The sequence below is a fragment of the Vipera ursinii genome, assembly GCF_947247035.1.
Source record: "Vipera ursinii genome assembly, chromosome: 2".
Classification (NCBI taxonomy): domain Eukaryota; kingdom Metazoa; phylum Chordata; class Lepidosauria; order Squamata; family Viperidae; genus Vipera; species Vipera ursinii.
Window position 1 is genome coordinate 5,346,148 of NC_139513.1, and position 20,493 is coordinate 5,366,640.

The 20,493-nt window shown below is 40.9% G+C and overlaps 2 protein-coding genes across 3 annotated transcripts in view; both read left to right on the forward strand.

Moving 5' to 3' along the window:
• Window positions 1–20,493, forward strand: part of LOC310635934 (neurotrophin receptor-interacting factor homolog) — a 30,262-nt gene that overhangs the window by 7,533 nt on the left and 2,236 nt on the right. The window contains exons 4-5 of one of the 2 annotated variants that reach the window (XR_014491564.1): window positions 7,022–7,185; window positions 7,275–7,324. Coding sequence is in view for 1 of the 2 variants with exons in the window: in XM_083355328.1 (XP_083211454.1) it covers window positions 4,093–4,142; window positions 7,022–7,118 (147 nt within the window). In the remaining variant the exon portion in view is untranslated. Of the gene's footprint in view, window positions 1–4,092; window positions 4,143–7,021; window positions 7,186–7,274; window positions 7,325–20,493 lie in introns of those variants that run through there. The other variant, XM_083355328.1, reaches the window with a different exon arrangement.
• Window positions 12,013–19,262, forward strand: LOC310633260 (zinc finger protein 213-like; the record flags this gene model as incomplete). Its single annotated transcript, XM_083350958.1, has 5 exons — window positions 12,013–12,429; window positions 14,061–14,174; window positions 14,970–15,078; window positions 16,645–17,490; window positions 19,231–19,262. 5 exons carry the CDS (start codon window positions 12,013–12,015, stop codon window positions 19,260–19,262), a joined length of 1,518 nt encoding a protein of 505 aa, XP_083207084.1.

Genomic DNA, 20,493 nt, shown 5'->3' on the forward strand with positions numbered 1-20,493 from the left:
TTTCTTCTTTCCAAACAGGTGATGGAATGAAGAAAGAGAATGGGGAACAGGAGAGGTTAATGCTGCTGCAAACAACAAACTATGAAGTAGAAATAATGTTTGACCATCAAGCAAATCCAAAAAGAAAAGAGAGAAGCCAGTCAGAAGGTCAAGGGCAGGAACTCTCTACACCTTGTAATTCCTTTTCTGTTACTTCACTTAAGAAACATTATAGGAAACACAAACCACTTACCATTGTAAAGTTGGGGAAAGATTCCAGATTGAGCAGAGAGACTAAGATATACATAAAATGTGGAAAGAAACATAAAAGGAGCCAAATAGCAGAGAAACCATATAGTTGCAAGGAATGTGGAAAGAGCTTTGCTTTAATAGGAAAACTTAATTTTCATAAAAGAATTCACACAACTGAGAAATTATACAAATGCATACAGTGTGGAAAGAGCTTCTCTTTCTGGAGTACTCTTGATTTACATGAGAGGAGCCACAGAGGGGATAAAAAACATATCTGCATGGAATGTGGAAAGCAATTCTTTAACAAGGGTGCTCTTACCATACATGAAAGGAACCACACAGGGGAGAGACCATATAATTGCCTGGAGTGTGGCAAGAGCTTTATTTCAAAAGGAAATCTTAAGACTCATAAAAGAATCCACACAGGGGAGAGACCATATAAATGCATACAGTGTGGAAAGAGCTTCTGTTTCTGGAGTACTCTTGATTTACATGAGAGGATCCACAGAGGGGAGAAAAAACATAGCTGCACAGAGTGTGGAAAGCAATTCTTTAACAAGGGTGCCCTTAACATCCATCAAAGGAACCACACAGGGGAGAGACCGTATAATTGCCTGGAGTGTGGGAAGAGCTTTATTTCAAAAGGAAATCTTAATATTCATAAAAGAATCCACACAGGGGAGAGACCATATAAATGCATGGAGTGTGGAAAGCAGTTCACTCAGAAAGCATATCTTACAGATCATGAAAGGGTTCACACAGGAGTGAAACCGTATAAATGCACAGAGTGTGGAAAGAGTTTCCGTTTCAGGGGTAATCTTAATCGCCATGAGAAGATCCACACAGGGGAAAAACAACATAGTTGCATGGAGTGTGGAAAAGGATTCTATGAGAGGAAAGACCTGATTGTCCATCAAAGGATCCACACTGGGGAGAGACCATATAAATGCTTGGAGTGTGGAAAGGCCTTTGCTTTAATGGGAACACTTAATTGTCATAAAAGGATTCACACAGGTGAGAGACTACATAATTCCATAGACAGTGAAAGGAGCTTCAATTTAAGAACTACTCTTGATCACCATGAGAGGATCTACAGAAAGGATAAAAAACATAGCTGCAGCGAGTGTGGAAAGAGATTCTTTCGGAAAAGAGAACTTACCATCCATCAAAGGAACCACACAGGGGAGAGACCGTATAAATGCCTGGAGTGTGGAAAAAGCTTTATTTCAAAAGCAAATTTTAATTATCATAAGAGAGTCCACACAGGGGAGAGACCATATAAATGCATGGAGTGTGGAAAGCAGTTCACTCAGAAAGGATATCTTACATATCATGAAAGGGTTCACACAGGGGTGAAACCATATAAATGCACAGAGTGTGGAAAGAGCTTCCGTTTCAGAAGTAGTCTTAGTCGCCATGAGAGGATTCACCGAGGGGAGAAACAGCATAACTGACGTGTATGGAAGAGGATTCTGTGAGAGGAGAGACCAAACTGCACGGGAGAGCTTCGAGAAATGCATTGTGTGGAACAGGGTTTCAAAAGTTCTCTTAGTCTCTATGAGAGGATGTACAGAGGGGAGAAAAACCATTCTTCTGGGGAGCGTGGAAATGGGTTCTGTGAGAGGAAAGACCTTATTATCCATCAAAGGATCCGTAGAGGAGAGATACTGTATAAATACAAAGAGTGTGGAAAGGGCTTCAATACAAACTCAATTGGCTCAACATCAGAAGATCCGCACAAGGAATAAACTGGAGTGTGGAAAGAGCTTTAATTAGGAAGGACAAATTAAATCTCAATCTATACTGTGTATAGAACACATAAAGTTAGTCCTGTACTTACAAGTGTTTGTTTAGTGAGCATTCAAATTGAGCGTGAAAAAAATGAAATAAAATAGTGACTTAGACCAGTTTTCACACTTATAACTGTTGCAGCATCCCCATGATTATGTGATCAAAATTTGGGCAAACCTACTGGCATGTATTTATGATGGTTGCAGTGATCTGATGTCATGATCTGCAGTTGCACGTGTTTCATCACTGGAGGTTTTTAAGAAGAGACTGGACAGTCACTTATCTGAAATGGTATAGCTCCTCCTGTTGAGCAGGGGATTGGACTAGAAGACCTCAAAGGTCCCTTCCAGCTCGATTCTGATTCTGATTAGTTGCCGCTTTGATTCCAGGTCAAATTGAAGGTGCTGTTTTTTATCTTTACAACCGTTCAGAGCAAGAAGCTGTTACACGAGGGACCTTCTGGCAGAAGATGTGTGTTGTGGGTCCTCTCTGTTAAGGAGTTACATGTGGTGGGACCAAAGAGATGAGCCTTCTCTGCCCTGACACCCCATCCTTGATATCTTTCTGGAAGTCCTTCAAAACAACATGGCTATGTCAACAGATTTGAGGAATCTCAAAAGAACTGTTGAACCAGTGAGGTTGTGGCATTCCTTATCATATTGAATCTTTTTTCCTAGTCTTAATATCTTCTTTTAAAAAAATCATAGAATGTTTTTCATTGTATGCCACCCAGTATCATGTTTTGAGATATGGTCAACTATAACAAATATGAAGAATGAATAATTCACATATGAGTGGAACCTTATAAATGCACAGTGTGGAAAGAGCTTTCTTTGAGGAATTGCTAGATCAGGGATCTTCAAACTTGGCCCTTTTGTGACCTGTGGACTTCAACTCCCAGAATTCCTCAGCCAGGCATGGTTTTTTATTTTTATTTATTTGTATTCCGACATTTTTACAAATAATTCAAGGTGGTGAACATATCTAACATACCTTTCTCCTATTTATCCCCACAACAAGCCTGTGAGGTGGGTTGGGCTGAGAGAGTGATTGGCTTTCATGCCTAAGGTGAGATTTGACATCATGGTCTCCTGCTCTAAGGTTACTCTTCTTTGTAAGAGTGTCCTGAGGGTGACATAACATTTTTAATTAACACCTGAAAATGGCTGGTTAGACAAGTAGCTATTTCTATTTATTTTCCTGTGCAGTGCACCATTTGCTGGCTAGGGGGCAGCCACTAACACCCAAGCTCTGGCCCTAACTTTACATTCATTGTGGACAACTTTGACTTCTCCATAGGCTTAAAGCTTGCACTAATACCAGTAAGTGGCTTTCTGTGTGTGCTCTTTACTGTTTATTAGTAGCATTTTTTTCTTTCTTGTTAAGATTTAGCTAGAGAAATCTTGTGATTTCCCTTCTGACCAGGGTGAGTATTCCTTGGGATGTGGGAAAGAGTGAGCGGCTATCATATCAGTTTCTCAAAGGAAAAGTCTTGTTCAGCAGTTGCCATGGCAATTGCTCCTTATCATTTCAGCACGCCTTAGGGAAGAAATTCTTTGACACCAAACATAACCTAATTTACTAACTTTTCACCAGCTGTCTCCGTGTTTTCTTTTTTCAATATGTGACCCAGTTGTTAAGCAATACTGAGTGCGTGTTGAAGGAAAACCCATTTCTGTTCGGGGTTTTTGTTCTTGTTTTTTGTTTTGTATAATCCCTTGGAAAATAACTCTTGAAGAAGAATCAACCAGCCAGGCACATCCATGCAGAAAAGGTAAATAAAAAGTCAAGATTTGCAAAGGATCAGAAATAGAAAATGGAAACTAAACAGGTAAAAGGCAGATTGTACTCTGTAGAAAAAGAAAGCCATAGAATCACCTTAGGGAAACACAGATAAGACAACAAACAGGAAAAAAACCCTAGCCTAATGGACTTCTCAAAGCATTTGCTTATCTAGTAATAAATGAATAAATTTACTGGCTGGACCCTGCCCTGGAACTCTCCATTTCTCATATTTCTAGCGCCCTTCCTCAAATCTCTTCCTCCTCCCCCTTCTTTCATGTGTCCCAGAACCACATCTGCATTTTGAAGAGGATTTGGGGAGAACGAAATCCAGGAAGGTCGGGAGTGGAGGGATGATCAACTTGCAGATCATGGGGCAGCATAGTGCATTAAACTGGTGATAGGCAAGGGATGCTATGGGAGCCAGAGGACTGGCTATTAACTGTAGAAGATGCCACTTCACTCCACCCCCTCCTGGTGTAGTGTCAGTGGTGTGTTCCAGCCTCCTGGACAGCACAGCCTTGGAGTGGCCCCTGGTTGAATATTGATATATTTAAACAGTAATTTCCCCCCCTTCTAAAACAGGTCCATATAAACTTCTATAATAGAATAACAGAATTGGAAGGGATCTTGGAAGTATTCTAGTCCATCCTCCTGCTCAGGCACCTTATACCATTTCAGATAAGTGTTTGTCCTATCTCTTTTTGAAAACCGCCAATGGTGGAGCACCTACAACTTCTGAAGGCAAGCTGTTCCACTGATTTATTGTTCTATAAGGAAAATTTTCTTTGGTTCTAGGTTGGCCACTTGGTGTGGCACTCGCTATTAAAAGTTTGATTTTGCTTGACAGCAAGGTTGTCTTTAGTTGGTTTTTTTTACTATAATCCCTTGAAAAAGGATCAACTCTTGAAGAAGAATCAACCAGCCAGGCACAGCCAAGCAGAAAAGGTGAATACAAAGTCAAGATTTGTACAGACCAGTAATAGAAAATGGAAACTAAACAGGAAAAGCGCAGATTGTACTCTGGAAAAAGAAAGCCATAAAATCACCATAGGAAAACACAGAGTTAAGACAATAAACAGGACAAATAACAACAACCCTAGCCTAATGGACTCCTCAAAGCATTTACTTAACTAGTAATAAATGAATAAATTTACTGGCTGGCCCCTGCTCTGGGACTCTCTCCATTTCTCACATTTCCACTGCCCTTCCTCAAATCTCTTCCCCCTCCCCCTTCTTCCATGTGTCTCAGAACCACATCTGCATTTCCAAAAGGAATTGGAGAGAAAGTGAAATCCCAGGAAGGTCTGGGGGGTGAGGGGGGGATCAACTTACAGTTCATAGGGCAGGACAATGCATTAGATTGGTGATAAGCAAGGGGTAATATGGGAGCCCGAGGGCAGGCTATTAACAGTAGAAGATCCCACCCCCACCCCTTCCACATGTAGTAGGATAATAGAATACCATAATTGGAAGGGATTTTGGGGGTCTTCTAGTCCAACCTGCTGCTCAGGCAGGACACCTGATACCAGTGGTAGGCAAACTTGGCTCTTTTATGACTTGGGGACCTCAACTCCCAGAATTCCTGAGCCAGCTAGCTTAGGAATTCTGGGAGTTGAAGTCCACAAGTCATAAATGAGCCAAGGTTGCCTACCCCTGCCCTATACCATTTCAGATAAGTGTTTGTCCTATCTCTTCTTGAAAACTTCCAGTGGTGGAGCACCTACAACTTTTGAAGGCAAGCTGTTCCACTGATTTATTGTTCTCACTATCATGAAAATTCTCCTTGGTTCTAGGTTGGTTCTCTCCTTGATTAGTTTCCATCTATTGTTTCTTGTCCTGCCTTCAGGTGCTTTGGAGAATAAGTTGGCCTCCTTTCCTTGATGGTTGTCCCTCAACTATTGGAACCCTGCTACCATGGTACCCCTAGTCCTTTTCATTAAGCTAGACATAACCATTTGCTAAATTAGTATAAAACATTAAAAATATACATAACCAATTTGACCTACCATCTATCCACTGTACTAAAAAAAGATAACTACATTAAGCTGGGAAAGATCGAGGGCAATAGAAGAAGGGGACGACAGAGAATGAGGTGGCTGGATGGAGTCACTGAAGCAGTAGGCGTGAGCTTAAATGGATTCCAGAAGATGGTAGAGGACAGGAAGGCCTGGAGGAATGTTGTCCATAGGGTCGCGATGGGTCGGACACGACTTCGCAGCTAACAACAACAACATTAAGCTTACCTTCAAAATCCTGTTAACAATCTATTATTGTATTTAACTCAGAAAGTCCACAAATCGCTTTTAATTCCCACAAACTGATTGCCACTACCCATTACTACTATTGTCAGGGACCTGCCTCAATTAAACCTCCCAAGAAAGCAGAAATCAAAGCATGCATCGTTTCAACAGGAACTTTTATTGGAAGGTGTTGACAGCAGGAATAGAAGGCAGAATCTGAGAAATTCCTGCGCGAAACAATATTTTAAAAGAAGCATTGAAAACCGCACCCCAACTGTCCTTCCGGCTGGTTTAAATAGGCCAATATACAGGTGTAAAATTGTTGTGGGAATGGATAAGACACCGCTCTTAGAGAGATGGGAATATTAATAACCAGAAGAAAGGGTTCTGACATGCCGCCCACTTTAAAAAAATGAGGGGCGTACCTGGAGGAGATAAAAAATAATAACTGGGAGAGAAATAAAATACAAGGGTTACTTTGGTTTATCAGGATACCCAGCATGGAAGTTCTTCAATAGGGGCTCTGACATGTCTTCCCATTCTGGGAAGGTGGGAAATCCTTCTACGCTATTAGATATTGTGTGAACTCGAATATAGGATTTCCTTAATTTCAAAGTGCTGTTCCCCTTCAACCATAATAGGTGGAGGGGGAGGAATTGTGGCTGACCTCAAAGATGAGTTCAACTGTTGTTTTAATAAGCTACAGTGAAATACCAGATGAACTTGCCTCAGAGTCTTAGGGAGTCCAATTCTACTGTTACTGGGTTAATTATCCGTTTAATGGGGAATAGTCATACAAACTTGGGACCTAGCTTTTTTGATGGCTGTAAGGATTTTAGATATTTTGTGGACAGATATACGTTTTCCCCCACCCTAAATGGCTTAGGTTCCATTTGTTTTTTATCTGCCTGCATTTTGTAAGCCTCCTTGGCCTCATCTAACACTTTCCTAACCACTGACCATGTGTTTTGTAGTTGTGCGATCCATTCCTTAAGGGAAGTGATGATGGGTTCATTAGCCGGCAATTCGGCCATTGTGTTGAAACTTTGTCCTGTGGCAATCTGGAACGGGGTGTAACGGTGTAACCGGTACTGGAATGCATGGCGTTGTTGTAAGCTACTTCACCAAATGGAAGCAGGTCAGTCCAATTGTCTTGTTAATTAATAAAACACCTCAGGTATTGTTCTAGTACTGAGTTTGATCATTCTGTTCCCCATTCATTTGCAGATGATGACTAGATGATAAGCCTTGGACGTGTACCACTTTTAGGACATGACAATATTTGAGTACAACCAGTGCTTAGCAAGGTGTCAAAAACTTGATAAAAAAAATGGGGGGAGGGGGATTTGGCTTTTACTGATTAGATTCATTTGTTATAGTAATGGCTAGTTTATAATATTTTGGAAAAGTAAAAAAAACACTGACAAATGTCCTCTCAGCTTCAATACATGACATCAATAACTGAATCCTACTGTGATCTCATTGGCTTATTGCCAAAACAAGATGATGAGCCTCCTGCCCTACCCGCCAGAGACCCACTGGATCTCCCCCAACCTTGCCCCCACAGGCATGCCTCAGGAGCAACATCGAGGTGGCCACGCCCACCCATGCTGCCATGACTATCATAGCCACGCCCACTCAGCGGCCACGCCCACCCAGCAATGCATAAGGGGGGTTCAGGTTGCAGTTTGGGCACTCGGTCTCTCAAAGGTTCAAGAGCAATCCAAGCAAAACGAAATACACTGTAGCATCCTGACAGCTTCCCCTGCCCCCCCCCCCGAGAATGACAGAATAGGAGAGATGGAAACATTAATAACCAGAAGAAAGTAATAACCAGAAGAAAGACAGGGTTCTGACACCCTGGTCCGTTCAGGATTGAATACCTATGATTGATTCTTGACAGTAAAGATAACTCCTTCCAGTTTATTGTCTTTAGTTTTCCTTAAAAGTATAACTGGGATCTTTTCAAACCACTGTACCTCACTCCCCAAAATCACAGATTACTGTTGAAAATATCTCCATAACACTTATTGTTCAATAGATTTTCCCTGCAGGTTGGAATATGCTGTCTCTTGAGAGTTGTGTTCTAGTTGCATATAGTAAGTCTATTCCATGAACTCTATCAGCTTTTTAAAGAAAATCCAGTTCTTCATTCATCCATCTGACATCTCTGTTATAACTGAATCTTTTAAATGAATGGCCCCTTCAGCCACCTTTCACCAGGCTCTCAGTTTCATGTCTGGTTTAACTGCTGTTACCTGTATCAGGATGTCTTCTTTAGGTTGATTTAAAACTGTTACTAATTCATTGAACCTTTTATCTAATTTTTCATTTAAAATTTGAAAGTTAAGAAATATTTTTTTCAAACATTTCCAAGCAGGTTTTAGCATTAAAAGCATCTGACTCCTGCTTTTTATATCATTCTTTGGGGGCATTGTAGAAAATATGTAAAATCTAAAGTCCTTAATTTATTGTTACTTTAATTTTAATATAATCCAAATTCCTCCTTCATGGCAGAGTCCTAGAGAGTTCCTTCTCAAGGGAAAACAGAGTAGGTATTCAATAACAAAGTTAACTGCAAAAGAAGCAGAGATAAATGTTCTCATACTAAAAAAATGTTTTAAAAGGGAAAGTTCCTGTCTTTTCAAGTAAAAAAGGACAGAGATATATACAAAAATAAAATGAAGCAATGGAGTACTTTTAAAAGCTAGTAAAATACAAAGTACTTACAGTAGAAATCCAGTATGTCAGATTAAATCACGTTCACTGCAAAAGGGAAAACCCCATATAACTGCCTGGAAAGAGCTTTATTCAGAAAGAACAACTTACTTCTCATAAAAGAATCCACACAAGGGAGAGAGACCCTATAAATGTATTGAGTGTGGAAAGAGCTTTTGTTTCAGGGGTAATCTTAATCGCCATGAGAGGATCCACACAGGAGGAAAAAAAACCTTGGCTGCAGGGTGTATGAAAAGATAATTCTGTGAGAGCAGAGACCTTACTATCCATCAAAGGATCCACACAGGAGAGAGACTGTATAAATGTAGAGTGGAAAGAGCTTCAGCAAAAACTGTCATCTGGCTCAACAGCCAAAGATTCACACAGAGAATAAACTATAAATGCCTCGAGGATGGAAAGAACTTTACTCAGAAAGGACAACTTAATTCTCATGAAAGAATCCACCCTGGGGAAGAGACTGTACACAGGTAGTCCTTGACTTATAACCTTTCATTGAGTGACAATTCAAACTTACAACAAAATGAAAAGGGAGGAAGCCAGATTTGTTTTAACAAATGCACAATTCATGCAACAACTGCAGTGATTTGCTTAAAAAGGATGGCAAAAAAAGATTGCAAAGTGAGGCACGACTGAATTGTCTTGCTTAGCAACCAAAATGTTGGGCTCAATTGTTCTTGAAAGTTGAGAACTACCTGTACTATTGTCCTATCTTTTGAAAGATCAAAAGACTTGATTCCATTAACCAATTTTGTAGGCGAAGGGTGGTTGTGCTTCATGAGCAAATTACGCTCCTCTCCTGAAATGTAAAGCCTTTATATCTCAGCATTCAGCTGTTAAGAGCAGAGCTTCGACCTACTGGAGGATCGACAGACTCGAACACTGGGCACTATCTAACAAAATGAAATTCAATTGTGAAAAAAGTAAGGTTCTACATTTAGGCAGGAAAAATCAAATGCACAAGTATAGTATAGGTGGTACCTTGCTCAATAGTAGTAACTGTGAGAGAGATCTTGGAGTCCTAGTGGACAATCACTTTAATATGAGCCAGCAGTGTGCTGCAGCTGCCAAAAAAGCCAACACAGTGCTAGGCTGCATTAACAGAGGGATAGAATCAAGATCACGTGAAGTACTAATACCACTTTACAATGCTTTGGTAAGGCCACACCTGGAATACTGCATCCAGTTTTGGTCACCACGATGTAAAAAAGATGTTGAGACTCTAGAAAGAGTACGGAGAAGAGCAACAAAGATGATTGGGGGACTGGAAGCTAAAACATACAGGGAACGGTTGCTGGAATTGGGTGTCTAGTTTAATGAGAAGGGGTGATATGATAGCAGTGTTCCAATATCTCAGGGGCTGCCACAAAGAAGAGGGAGTCAAGCTATTCTCCAAAGCACCTGAAAACAGGACAAGAAGCAATGGATGGAAACTAGTCAAGGAGAGAAGCAACCTAGAACTAAGAAGAAACTTTCTGACAGTTAGAACAATTAACCAGTGGAACAACCTGCCTCCAGAGGTAGTGAATACTCCAAATGTGACTTTGATCAAAGGTGAGAGATGTCATCTTTTTTTCTATGGTCTCTGTATGGTTAAGCTGCTTCCTTGTCTGAGGATTGGTTAGACAAGCAGTCCTTCCTATTTAATTTCTTTTGTGGTCCATCTCTGCTTCCTTGCAAATGATCAACAGCAAACTCTCAAGCACCTTGGCATGACCTTCAGGTCATGCCTCCCTTCCAGGAGGTTAACAAGGCTACCAGATTGCAGTAATAAGAGATTTTCTGCTTCCTTCCCTGTCTGGTCTTTTTCTTTCTTTTCTTCTGAAGATTTAGCTAAAGCCATTTTGTTTGCTTTTTCTGGGGGAGGGGAGCATTTCTAGAGACAGGGGGGGGGGAAGAGTGAAGGGATATGAGATCTGCCCCATAAAGCTAACCACTTTGTGAGCAGTGCCATGGCAAATTACACCTCACCACTGAAGCTTTCTGAAGGATGTCAGGGGAAGAAACTTTGATCTTACAAATCTTGGCACTTTATTAATAAACTCTTTTTTAAATCTGTAATCCTTCTGGCATTACTGAACCTGCAATTTAAACATAGCTGTGGGGCAAACTCAGCCCAGGTACTGTATGCCTATATGTGTCTCTGTGTTATGTATGTGTATATTTTTGAGAGCAGGCAACAGAATTTCATTTTTAATATGTGCCAGTGTGCCCACAGTAAAGAATGACAATAAAAGTTAATCTTAATTGTACAGCCCAGATTGTCTGACAATCTGACACTTAAAACAGGAGGTGGGAGTAAAACCAGCCCAGGGAGTCAGTGTCCTTTTTAAAAAAAAAAAACCTTGTACAGCCACTTGAAATCTGATCAACTCTTCAGGAATCAACGAGCCACAAACAACCAAAGCCAAAAGGTGAAGATAAAAATATAAGATTTGGATAGAATAAAAATAGAAAACTAAATAAAGGACAGACTCCGCTCCACAGAAAAAGGATATTTTCACTGTCACCACAGGAATACAATTAAGACGACAAGGAGGTCCAATAAACCGCCAGAAGGCATCTCCAGAGTATTTACTTGCTTACTTATTTAATAATAAAAGAATAAATTTACAGGCTGGATGCTTGCCTTGGAGCTGCTCTATTCATCTCTCTAATTTCCAGAGCTCCACCAAGTCTTCCTCTCCCACTTCTTTCCCATGTCCCAGGAGCACATCCACATTTTTAAGATATTCAGGAAAAGAGCTTTTATCCCAAGATCGCCTTCTTTATTTCCGCTCCGCCGTGCCCAACAGCCACAACCTCCTCTCCCATCTCACTTCTCCTTCGGCCCTTCCCAACGCAGAAGTTCGACTATAATGGACGTCACAATGGAACAGAGCATGCGCAGCAGAAACTACGGCCAGCGATACATACCGTAGAAGAGGTGACGCTTTCGCTTTTACGGGGAGATGGGCAGTTTTCTGGTCAAGGATAGGAAACGCGTACAGCGTTTTGCCCCTCTAGGAAGGAGCGCTCTATGATCCAGGCTCTGTGAGGCCAGGAGGCCGCTGGAAGTTTTGGCGGGAACTATTTGTAGCTGCTCTGCTGAGGCGCAGAAACTCTTGAGGAAGTGGAGCCCTTCTTCTCTCCCCCTGAAACCGGGAAAGGGCTGGTTGGGAGGGGATCGGTGGCGGAAGTTCTGCCGTGACTGAAAGAGACCTTGGGCGAGGCTGAACCCAGAGACCGAATGGAGGCCCGAGGGTCTCCGGAGGCGGGAGCAGCAGCAGCCCTCACGGCCGTTCAGGCAGAGAGCGGCGGTGGGGAGTCCGGGGGAAACCGCAGCCTGACAGGTCTCGAGGAACCCCGCAGCTCGGAAGCTGAGCGCCGGTGCTTCCGCAGCTGCCGCCCCCGGGAGGACGAGGGTCCCAGGGCGCTTTGCAACCGCCTGCACCGGCTCTGCCGCAGATGGCTGCGGCCCGAGCGGAACAGCAAAGCCGAGATGCTGGACCGGGTGGTGCTGGAGCAGCTGCTGGCCCTGCTGCCCCCGGAGCTGGCGGGCTGGCTGCGGGAGTGCGGGGCGGAGAGCTGCGCCCAGGCGGTGGCCCTGGCTGAGGGCTTCCTGCTCGGTCCCGCAGCCACCCTGGAGCCGGGAAAGGGGCGGCAGGTGAGAAAAGTTAACCGTGAGGGAATGCATGAGCCGCTGATGTATTTAGTAGGCTCTATAAAAAACAAGAGACATTAATAAGACGGATATCTGCATTTCTTGTAACTCTTAATATTTTGAGAACTTACTTGTTCTTGAGGCAATTGCTTCGTTTTCCTCTTGGAGATAATTCCATGGGGGGAAAGACAAATTCACCCTCAGGGCTGCAAGAGAGTCCAAGAGTTTGAGACAGGAAGCCAGAATCCTTCCTTTGCCCTCCCTTTGTTTCCTTTAATACATGAATGAATGGAGGATTTATTTGTTCCGTTTCAGCTGATATTCTTCAAATTACTCATTCTCATTAATGACATAGCACATCATACTTTAAAATCTTATGGTACCTGCCTGCTTCTCTTTTTTACAGTCACTGAGAACATACATCTAGAGAACTTATGTTGGTATGTTATATTTGCTTGGAAACATGCAGAAGAGGCTATCATCCTGTGGTGGATAGACAATGGCTATGATGATGATAATGTTGGTATAGTGTAATAGTCGGGATAACGTCAGGGGAATGGTTGAAAAGCCAGGCTGAACAAACATGTGAAATCTTTCTCAATCCTCGCAAAGAGACTGTGTGTGCGTCTCCCTCACAAAACCATCTTGGTGTTCATCCCAAGGTCTGTCTGAATGCCCGTGGCGCCTGGAGAATGTTCAGGAGTGACTGCCCAATGGGCCCGAGGGGTTGAACGGCCCTCAGCAAAATATTGCCTTGACCTTTTGGTCGTGCCGCGGTCGCCATTTGAAATAGAAAAATATTGGCAAGAGACCAGGCCAAGCTCTTCAATGTAGGAAGTTTATTTGCGCAGGTCCAGACTGCACTTGGCATGAAAGGGTCTGGACCCCGAAAGATCCACATCAACATAAATTTATACAGTTACATTCATCTGGTATTCATATGTCATATTATAGGTGTTACAGAGGGAGGAATAATATATGGTAATATAAGTAATGTCATATAGAGAAGTGAAATAAGCCACGTACACTTAAACAACAAAAGAAAAAGGAGTTGTCAGCGAAAGGGAGTATACATGTGATAAATGTCAGCCTTGGAAGATAAAAACAGGATGCATATGTCTGGGTCAAGATAAAAATACAGCTACTTACTTGCTAGTCTGTGAGCTAAGGGGAAGTAGGGCAAAAGTCAGAGGCCTTAGCTTTGAGAGCTCTGCCACAGCCTAAACCAAAGTTACATATCTCAGTGGTCTCCACTGTAAAAGGCATAAAGAAGTCAAAAGGAAGGGAAGATCAATTCCTTCCACTCAAGAGGCAAAGATTTCTAAATCTAAAGAAAAAGATTCCCGGAGTAAGACATAGTAAAGGCATAGTTGCATCCACAAAGGAGGAAGCGCCACAGCTATCAAAAGAAGGGGAAAAGATGCAAGCAAGTCCTGATCAGAATGAAAAGAGGAAATAAAGATAGGCAATGAAACATTTCACAAACATAGCAGACATTTACCCAGAAATAGCTACATTCAAATCAAAATGTTCAAGTTCTCTCACTTTGACTTGGGTTGGGGGATTCCAAAGCAACCAAAGTAACATGGTTACAGTCCTTTGAATGTGGGTCATAAACCAGGCTTCTGTTTCAGATGCAGGAGCTGTTCACAGGAGAGATCTCAGCAGAGCTCCAGGAAAGAGGAAATCGATGCAGTCCTTCTCAAGAGCAGCTTTTCAGGAGGATCCAACTTGGGCCACTGCAGCAGGTAATTAGTTTATGAGAGCAGCAGAGTTCAAGCTTCCTCTGTTCCTGACCTCTTTCTACAGTATAACCAAATGCTGAGTCTGTAGTTGAACACTGTTTCCTCCACAGTGAGCCTCATTCTTTGAACTTGCAAGTTAATTTTGGACATACCAACATAACAACAGCCCAAAGGCTACAATTAGGCAATGTATTTTGCTTGCTTAATATTTTGTAATACTTCAAAGAGGAATCAGAAATCCATTTAAAGTAATCTCATGAGTTGAGATTTCTCAACTCTCATGAAATTATTGAATAGCATAACTGCTTCACAAATATGTCTTAAGGACAGATTTTCTATGAAAAAGCCCCGAAGTTCGCTAAATGACTGCAACAGTAAGAATGTTCTTCAAGTGCCTTAAGATTTCCAGGCTCATTTCTAACATGTTGAAAGAGAGAAAAAATTCCTAATGGATGTGTGCTGTTTTGTAAAGAATGTAGAATTTGCTCCCCAGGTCAAGTGAGCCAGTGGAATCGGTTCCCCAAATCCTTGCTGAGTTATTCTAAACCACCAGGAGGCTCCCCTAGGAGTGCTATTGACATTCAGAAACTTGGATGCAGTCATGTTTTGTGCACATAGAGCACCAACTAATAGGGAGAGGAGCACTTGAGGGCTTTACAGCCACGAGGAGTTTTTATTCTCCAAGAAAATACTGATTCTTGCAAATCTGTTTTGTGCACTAAGAAAGAAAATGCACAGGTCTTTTCTGGGATTATCGATTAAAGAACATTCTCATTGTAGGTCTTTGATCCCTTTCAGGAGGTCACAGTGGACTTCACAGAAGAGGAGTGGGCACTGCTGGATTCTGGCCAGAGAGCTTTGTGCAAAGAAGTCTCACTGGAGGCTTTTAGAAATATGGCTGTTCTGGGTAAGGGCCCACTTTATTCTGGGTTCCATTAATTGAGGAAAGTTATTTCAGTCATAGGTATACAGGGAAGATCAGGCACTCAAGCTGCTTAAGGTGATCCTCTCTACTTAAGATCTATTTATAAATGTTCACCATGGCTTTAGGAAATGACCCACATTGTCTAATCAACAGCAAAGTTATTGAGGTTCCCAGCTTAAAAAATTCATTGGATATCAGAATTTCCTAGCTAACAACTTGCACTCAATCAACACTTCCAAGTTGGATTCATGGCTGATGGCATACCTGTAATGCAGACAGGCATACTTTGAGAGAAGACCTGTCCCTCCTTAACAGCTGTTTATTTTGACATAACATATTAAGGATTATCTTACAGATAAAATAAATACACAAATGGAATTCAAAATAAATTACAAAGAAAATATTTACAAAATGCAGAAAACCCCCTTGTGTATGAGTATGTATATGAACATTTCCAGCATGTATGTGCAATGTTAACAAATCATTGCTGTCTCTTATAATACAACCAAAATACTCTTCATTCCTTATGTCGCCCAATATTCTATAAACTGTAAATCTTTAGATCTTCTTAACTAATTAGCAAAGATATAATTAAAAATAAAGCTAATGACATAAGTAGTAATATAGTCCCCATTTCCTTTTAGTCTACCTTGCACATATCTCTTTTAACAATTAAACTTTGCAAAAAAGGAATTTAAAACTATTAAATATTACCAATCCCTTACTTAATGTCTTGTTCAGATATAGTAAAATTAATTCATCACCCCATTAAAGATTTCTACAAGAAACACTATCCATTCCAAACAATCCTTTTCACTTCTCTACAGATTCTTACACGTCAAATTCACCTGTAATTTCCCTGAAATGACTCAAATAAATCTCATATATTTTAATTTAAAATGGTATTATCCAATTGCATTTAATTCTAGTGAAGACTTGTCTTCAGAGGGATTTGGTTTTTGTTAGTAACGTCTGATTCCAATAAAAAGATACAAGGATCAAAAACTTTAAATACGTAAAACTCATACATAAATAAGACAGATTTTCCCCATAAAGATGTTTTTTCTAATTAACTTCATAAACTTTAAATCAGTTTCACAAAGCATTTAAAACATTCCACAAACAACTCTAAAATAATCTCTTGCCTGTAGATTGCAATAGATCACAAAAAAGAAAGAATTTAGAAAGCTGCAAAGCTATTATATTCTTTCTCAAATGAACTGAAGTGAATGTTGCCCAGCAATTGTTAACGCTGCACTTATGATTCAGAGCATGATGGAACCCACAACTTTTAGCTGAACACAAGTGACTGCAGAAATGAAAGGTTTTATTGTCAGCTTACAAAAATCAGATCTATAAAGTATATTTGGAGAATCTCCAGTTCGTTCTAGAAAAAAAATGGCTATTCAAACCTGAGATCCAATAGCCAGTTTCACTAAAATCAGAAAAATGGTGGTGTTGGATTTCCTCACCACACAAGACGTTATCTCCCATTCCGTAACAGTTCTAAATTCCAACAGGAATTGCTATTTTCTTCTTCCCAAACAGGTGACGGAATGAAGAAAGAGAGTGAGGAGCAGGAGAGGTTAATGCTGCTGCAAACAACAAACTATGAAGTAGAAATGATGTTTGACCATCAAGCAAATCCAAAAAGAAAAGAGAGAAACCAGTCAGAAGGTCAAAGGCAGGAACCCTCTACACGTAATTCCTTTTCTGTTACTTTACCTAAGAAACGTTATAGGGAGGAATGTGGAAAGAGCTTTGCTTTAATCGGAAAACTTAATTTTCATAAAAGAATTCACACAGGTGAGAAATTATATAAATGCATACAGTGTGGAAAGAGCTTCTGTTTCTGGAATACTCTTGATTTACATGAGAGGATCCACAGACGGGAGAAAAAACATATCTGCATGGAGTGTGGAAAGCAATTCTTTAACAAGGGTGCCCTTACCATCCATCAAAGGAACCACACAGGGGAGAGACCATATAAATGCTTGGAGTGTGGTAAGAGCTTTATTTCAAAAGGAAATCTTAATTCTCATAAAAGAATCCACACAGGGGAAAGACCATATAAATGCATGGAGTGTGGAAAGCAGTTTACTCAGAAAGGATATCTTACAGATCATGAAAGGATTCACACAGGAGTGAAACCATATAAATGCACAGAGTGCGGAAAGAGTTTCCGTTTCAGGGGTAATCTTAATCGCCATGAGAAGATCCACAGAGGGGAAAAACAACATAGTTGCATGGAGTGTGGAAAAGGATTCTATGAGAGGAAAGACCTGACTGTTCATCAAAGGATCCACACTGGGGAGAGACCGTATAAATGCTTGGAGTGTGGAAAGGCCTTTGCTTTAATGGGGACACTTAATTGTCATAAAAGGATTCACACAGGTGAGAGACTACATAATTCCATAGAGAGTGAAAGGAGCTTCAATTTCAGAACTACTCTTGATCACCATGAGAAGTTCTACAGAAAAGATAAAAAACACACCTGCAGCGAGTGTGGAAAGAGATTCTTTCAGAAAAGAGAACTTACCATCCATCAAAGGAACCACACAGGGGAGAGACCGTATAAATGCCTGGAGTGTGGCAAGAGCTTTATTTCAAAAGGAAATCTTAATGCTCATAAAAGAATCCACACAGGGGAGAGACCATATAAATGCATGGAGTGTGGAAAGCAGTTCACTCAAAAAGGATATCTTACAGATCATGAAAGGATTCACACAGGGGTGAAACCATATAAATGCATAGAGTGCGGAAAGAGCTTCCGTTTCAGTCGTAATCTTAATCGCCATGAGATGATCCACAGAGGGGAGAAATGGCATAGTTGCATGGAGTGTGGAAATGAATTATGTGAGAGGAAAGACCATACTATCTTTCAAAGGATCCACATAAGGAAGAAACCATATAGTTGCGAGGAATGTGGAAAGGCCTTTGCTTTAATAGAAACACTTAATTCTCATAAAAGGATACACACAGGCGAGAAACTACATGATTGCATAGAGAGTGAAAGGAGCTTCAATTTCAGGAATACTCTTGATGGCCATGAGAAGATCTACAGAAGGGAGAAAAAACATAGCTGCAGTGAGTGTGGAAAGAGATTTTTTCAGAAAAGAGAACTTGCCATCCATCAAAGGAACCACACAGGGGAGAGACCATATAAATGCATGGAGTGTGGAAAAAGCTTTATTTCGAAAGGAAATCTTAATTACCATAAGAGAGTCCACACAGGGGAGAGACCATATAAATGTATGGAGTGTGGAAAGCAGTTCACTCAGAAAAGGTCTCTTTCTGATCATGGAAGGATTCACACAGGGGTGAAACCATATAAATGCACAGTGTGTGGAAAGAGCTTCCGTTTCAGAAGTAATCTTAATCGCCATGAGAGGATTCACCGAGGGGAAAAACAGCATAACTGAATAGTGTATGGAAAAGGATTCTATGAGAGGAGAGACCAAACTGCACACGGGAGATCTTCTAGAAATGCATTGTGTGGAACAGGCTTTCAAAAGTTCTCTTAGTCGCTATGAGAGGATGCACAGAGCGGAGAAAAAACATTCCTCCAGAGTGTGTGGAAGTGGATTCTGTGAGAGGAAAGACCTTATTATCCATGAAAGGATCCATACAGCAGAGACTGTATAAATGCAAAGAGTGTGGAAAGGGCTTCAATACAAACTCAATTGGCTCAACATCAGAAGATCCACACAAGGAATAAACTGGAGTGTGGAAAGAGCTTTAATTAGGAAGGACAAATTAAATCTCAAAAGAATCCATACTGTGGATAGAACATATAAAGTTAGGCCTGTACTTACAAGTGTTTGTTTAGTGAGCATTCAAATTGAGCGTGAAAAAAATGAAATAAAATAGTGACTTAGACCAGTTTTCACACTTATAACTGTTGCAGCATCCCCATGATTATGTGATCAAAATTTGGGCATACCTACTGGCATGTATTTATGATGGTTGCAGCGATCTGGTATCATGATCTCTAGTTGCACATGTTTTAAAGAGACTGGACAGTCACTTATCTGAAATGGTATAGCTCCTGTTGAGCAGGGGATTGGACAAGATGATCTCAAAGGTCCCTTCCAGCTCGATTCTAATTCTGATTAGTTGCCAGTTTGATTGCAGATAAAATTGAAGGTGCTGTTTTTGATCTTTAAAGGCCTTCAGGGCAAGAAGCTGCATTACACGAAGGACCTCTTCTGTTTTTATTTATTTTTTATTTTAATCTCATTTATATCCCGCCCTTCTCCGAAGACTCAGGGCGGCTTACAGTCTAAACACAAATTAAATGTGCTTAGCAATAGCCTTCATTCTATGTTTACGCCTGTTTATTAGGGCTCCCCCCCAAGCGGCATTATTACAAAGTCAGCTTATTGCCCCCAACAATCTGGGTCCTCATTTTACCTACCTCAGAAGGATGGAAGGCTGAGTCAACCTTGAGCCTGGTGGGATGCGAACCTGCAGAAGATGTGTGTTGCAGGTCCTTTCTGTTAAGGAGTTACATGTGGTAGGACCAAAGAGATGAGCCTTCTCTGCCCTGGCACCCATCCTTGATATCTTTCTGGAAGTCCTTCAAAACAACATGGCTATGTCAATAGATTTGGGGAATCTCAAAAGAACTGTTGAACCAGTGAGGTTGTGGCATTCCTTATCATATTGAATATTTTTTCCTAATCTTAATAATAATATTTTTTTAAAAAAATCATAGAATGTTTTTCATTGTATGCCACCCAGTATCATGTTTTGAGATATGGTCAACTATAACAAATATGAGGAATGAATGATTCACATATGAGTGGAACCTTTTAAATGCACAGTGTGGAAAGAGCTTTCTTTGAGGAATTGCTAGATCAGGGATCTTCAAACTTGGCCCTTTTGTGACCTGTGGACTTCAACTCCCAGAATTCCTCAGCCAGGCATGGGTTTTTTATTTTTATTTATTTGTATTCCGACATTTTTACAAATAATTCAAGGTGGTGAACATATCTAACATACCTTTCTCCTATTTATCCCCACAACAAGCCTGTGAGGTAGGTTGGGCTGAGAGAGTGATTGGCTTTCATGCCTAAGGTGAGATTTGACATCATGGTGGTCTCCTGACCTAAGGGTACTCTTCTTTGTAAGAGTGTCCTGAGGGTGACATAACATTTTTAATTAACACCTGAAAAATGGCTGGTTAGACAAGTAGCTATTTCTATTTATTTTCCTGTGCAGTGCACCATTTGCTGGCTAGGGGGCAGCCACTAACACCCAAGCTCTGGCCCTAAGTTTACATTCATTGTGGACAACTTTTGACTTCTCCATAGGCTTAAAGCTTGCACTAATACCAGTAAGTGGCTTTCTGTGTGTGCTCTTTACTGTTTATTAGTAGCATTTGTTTTTCTTGTT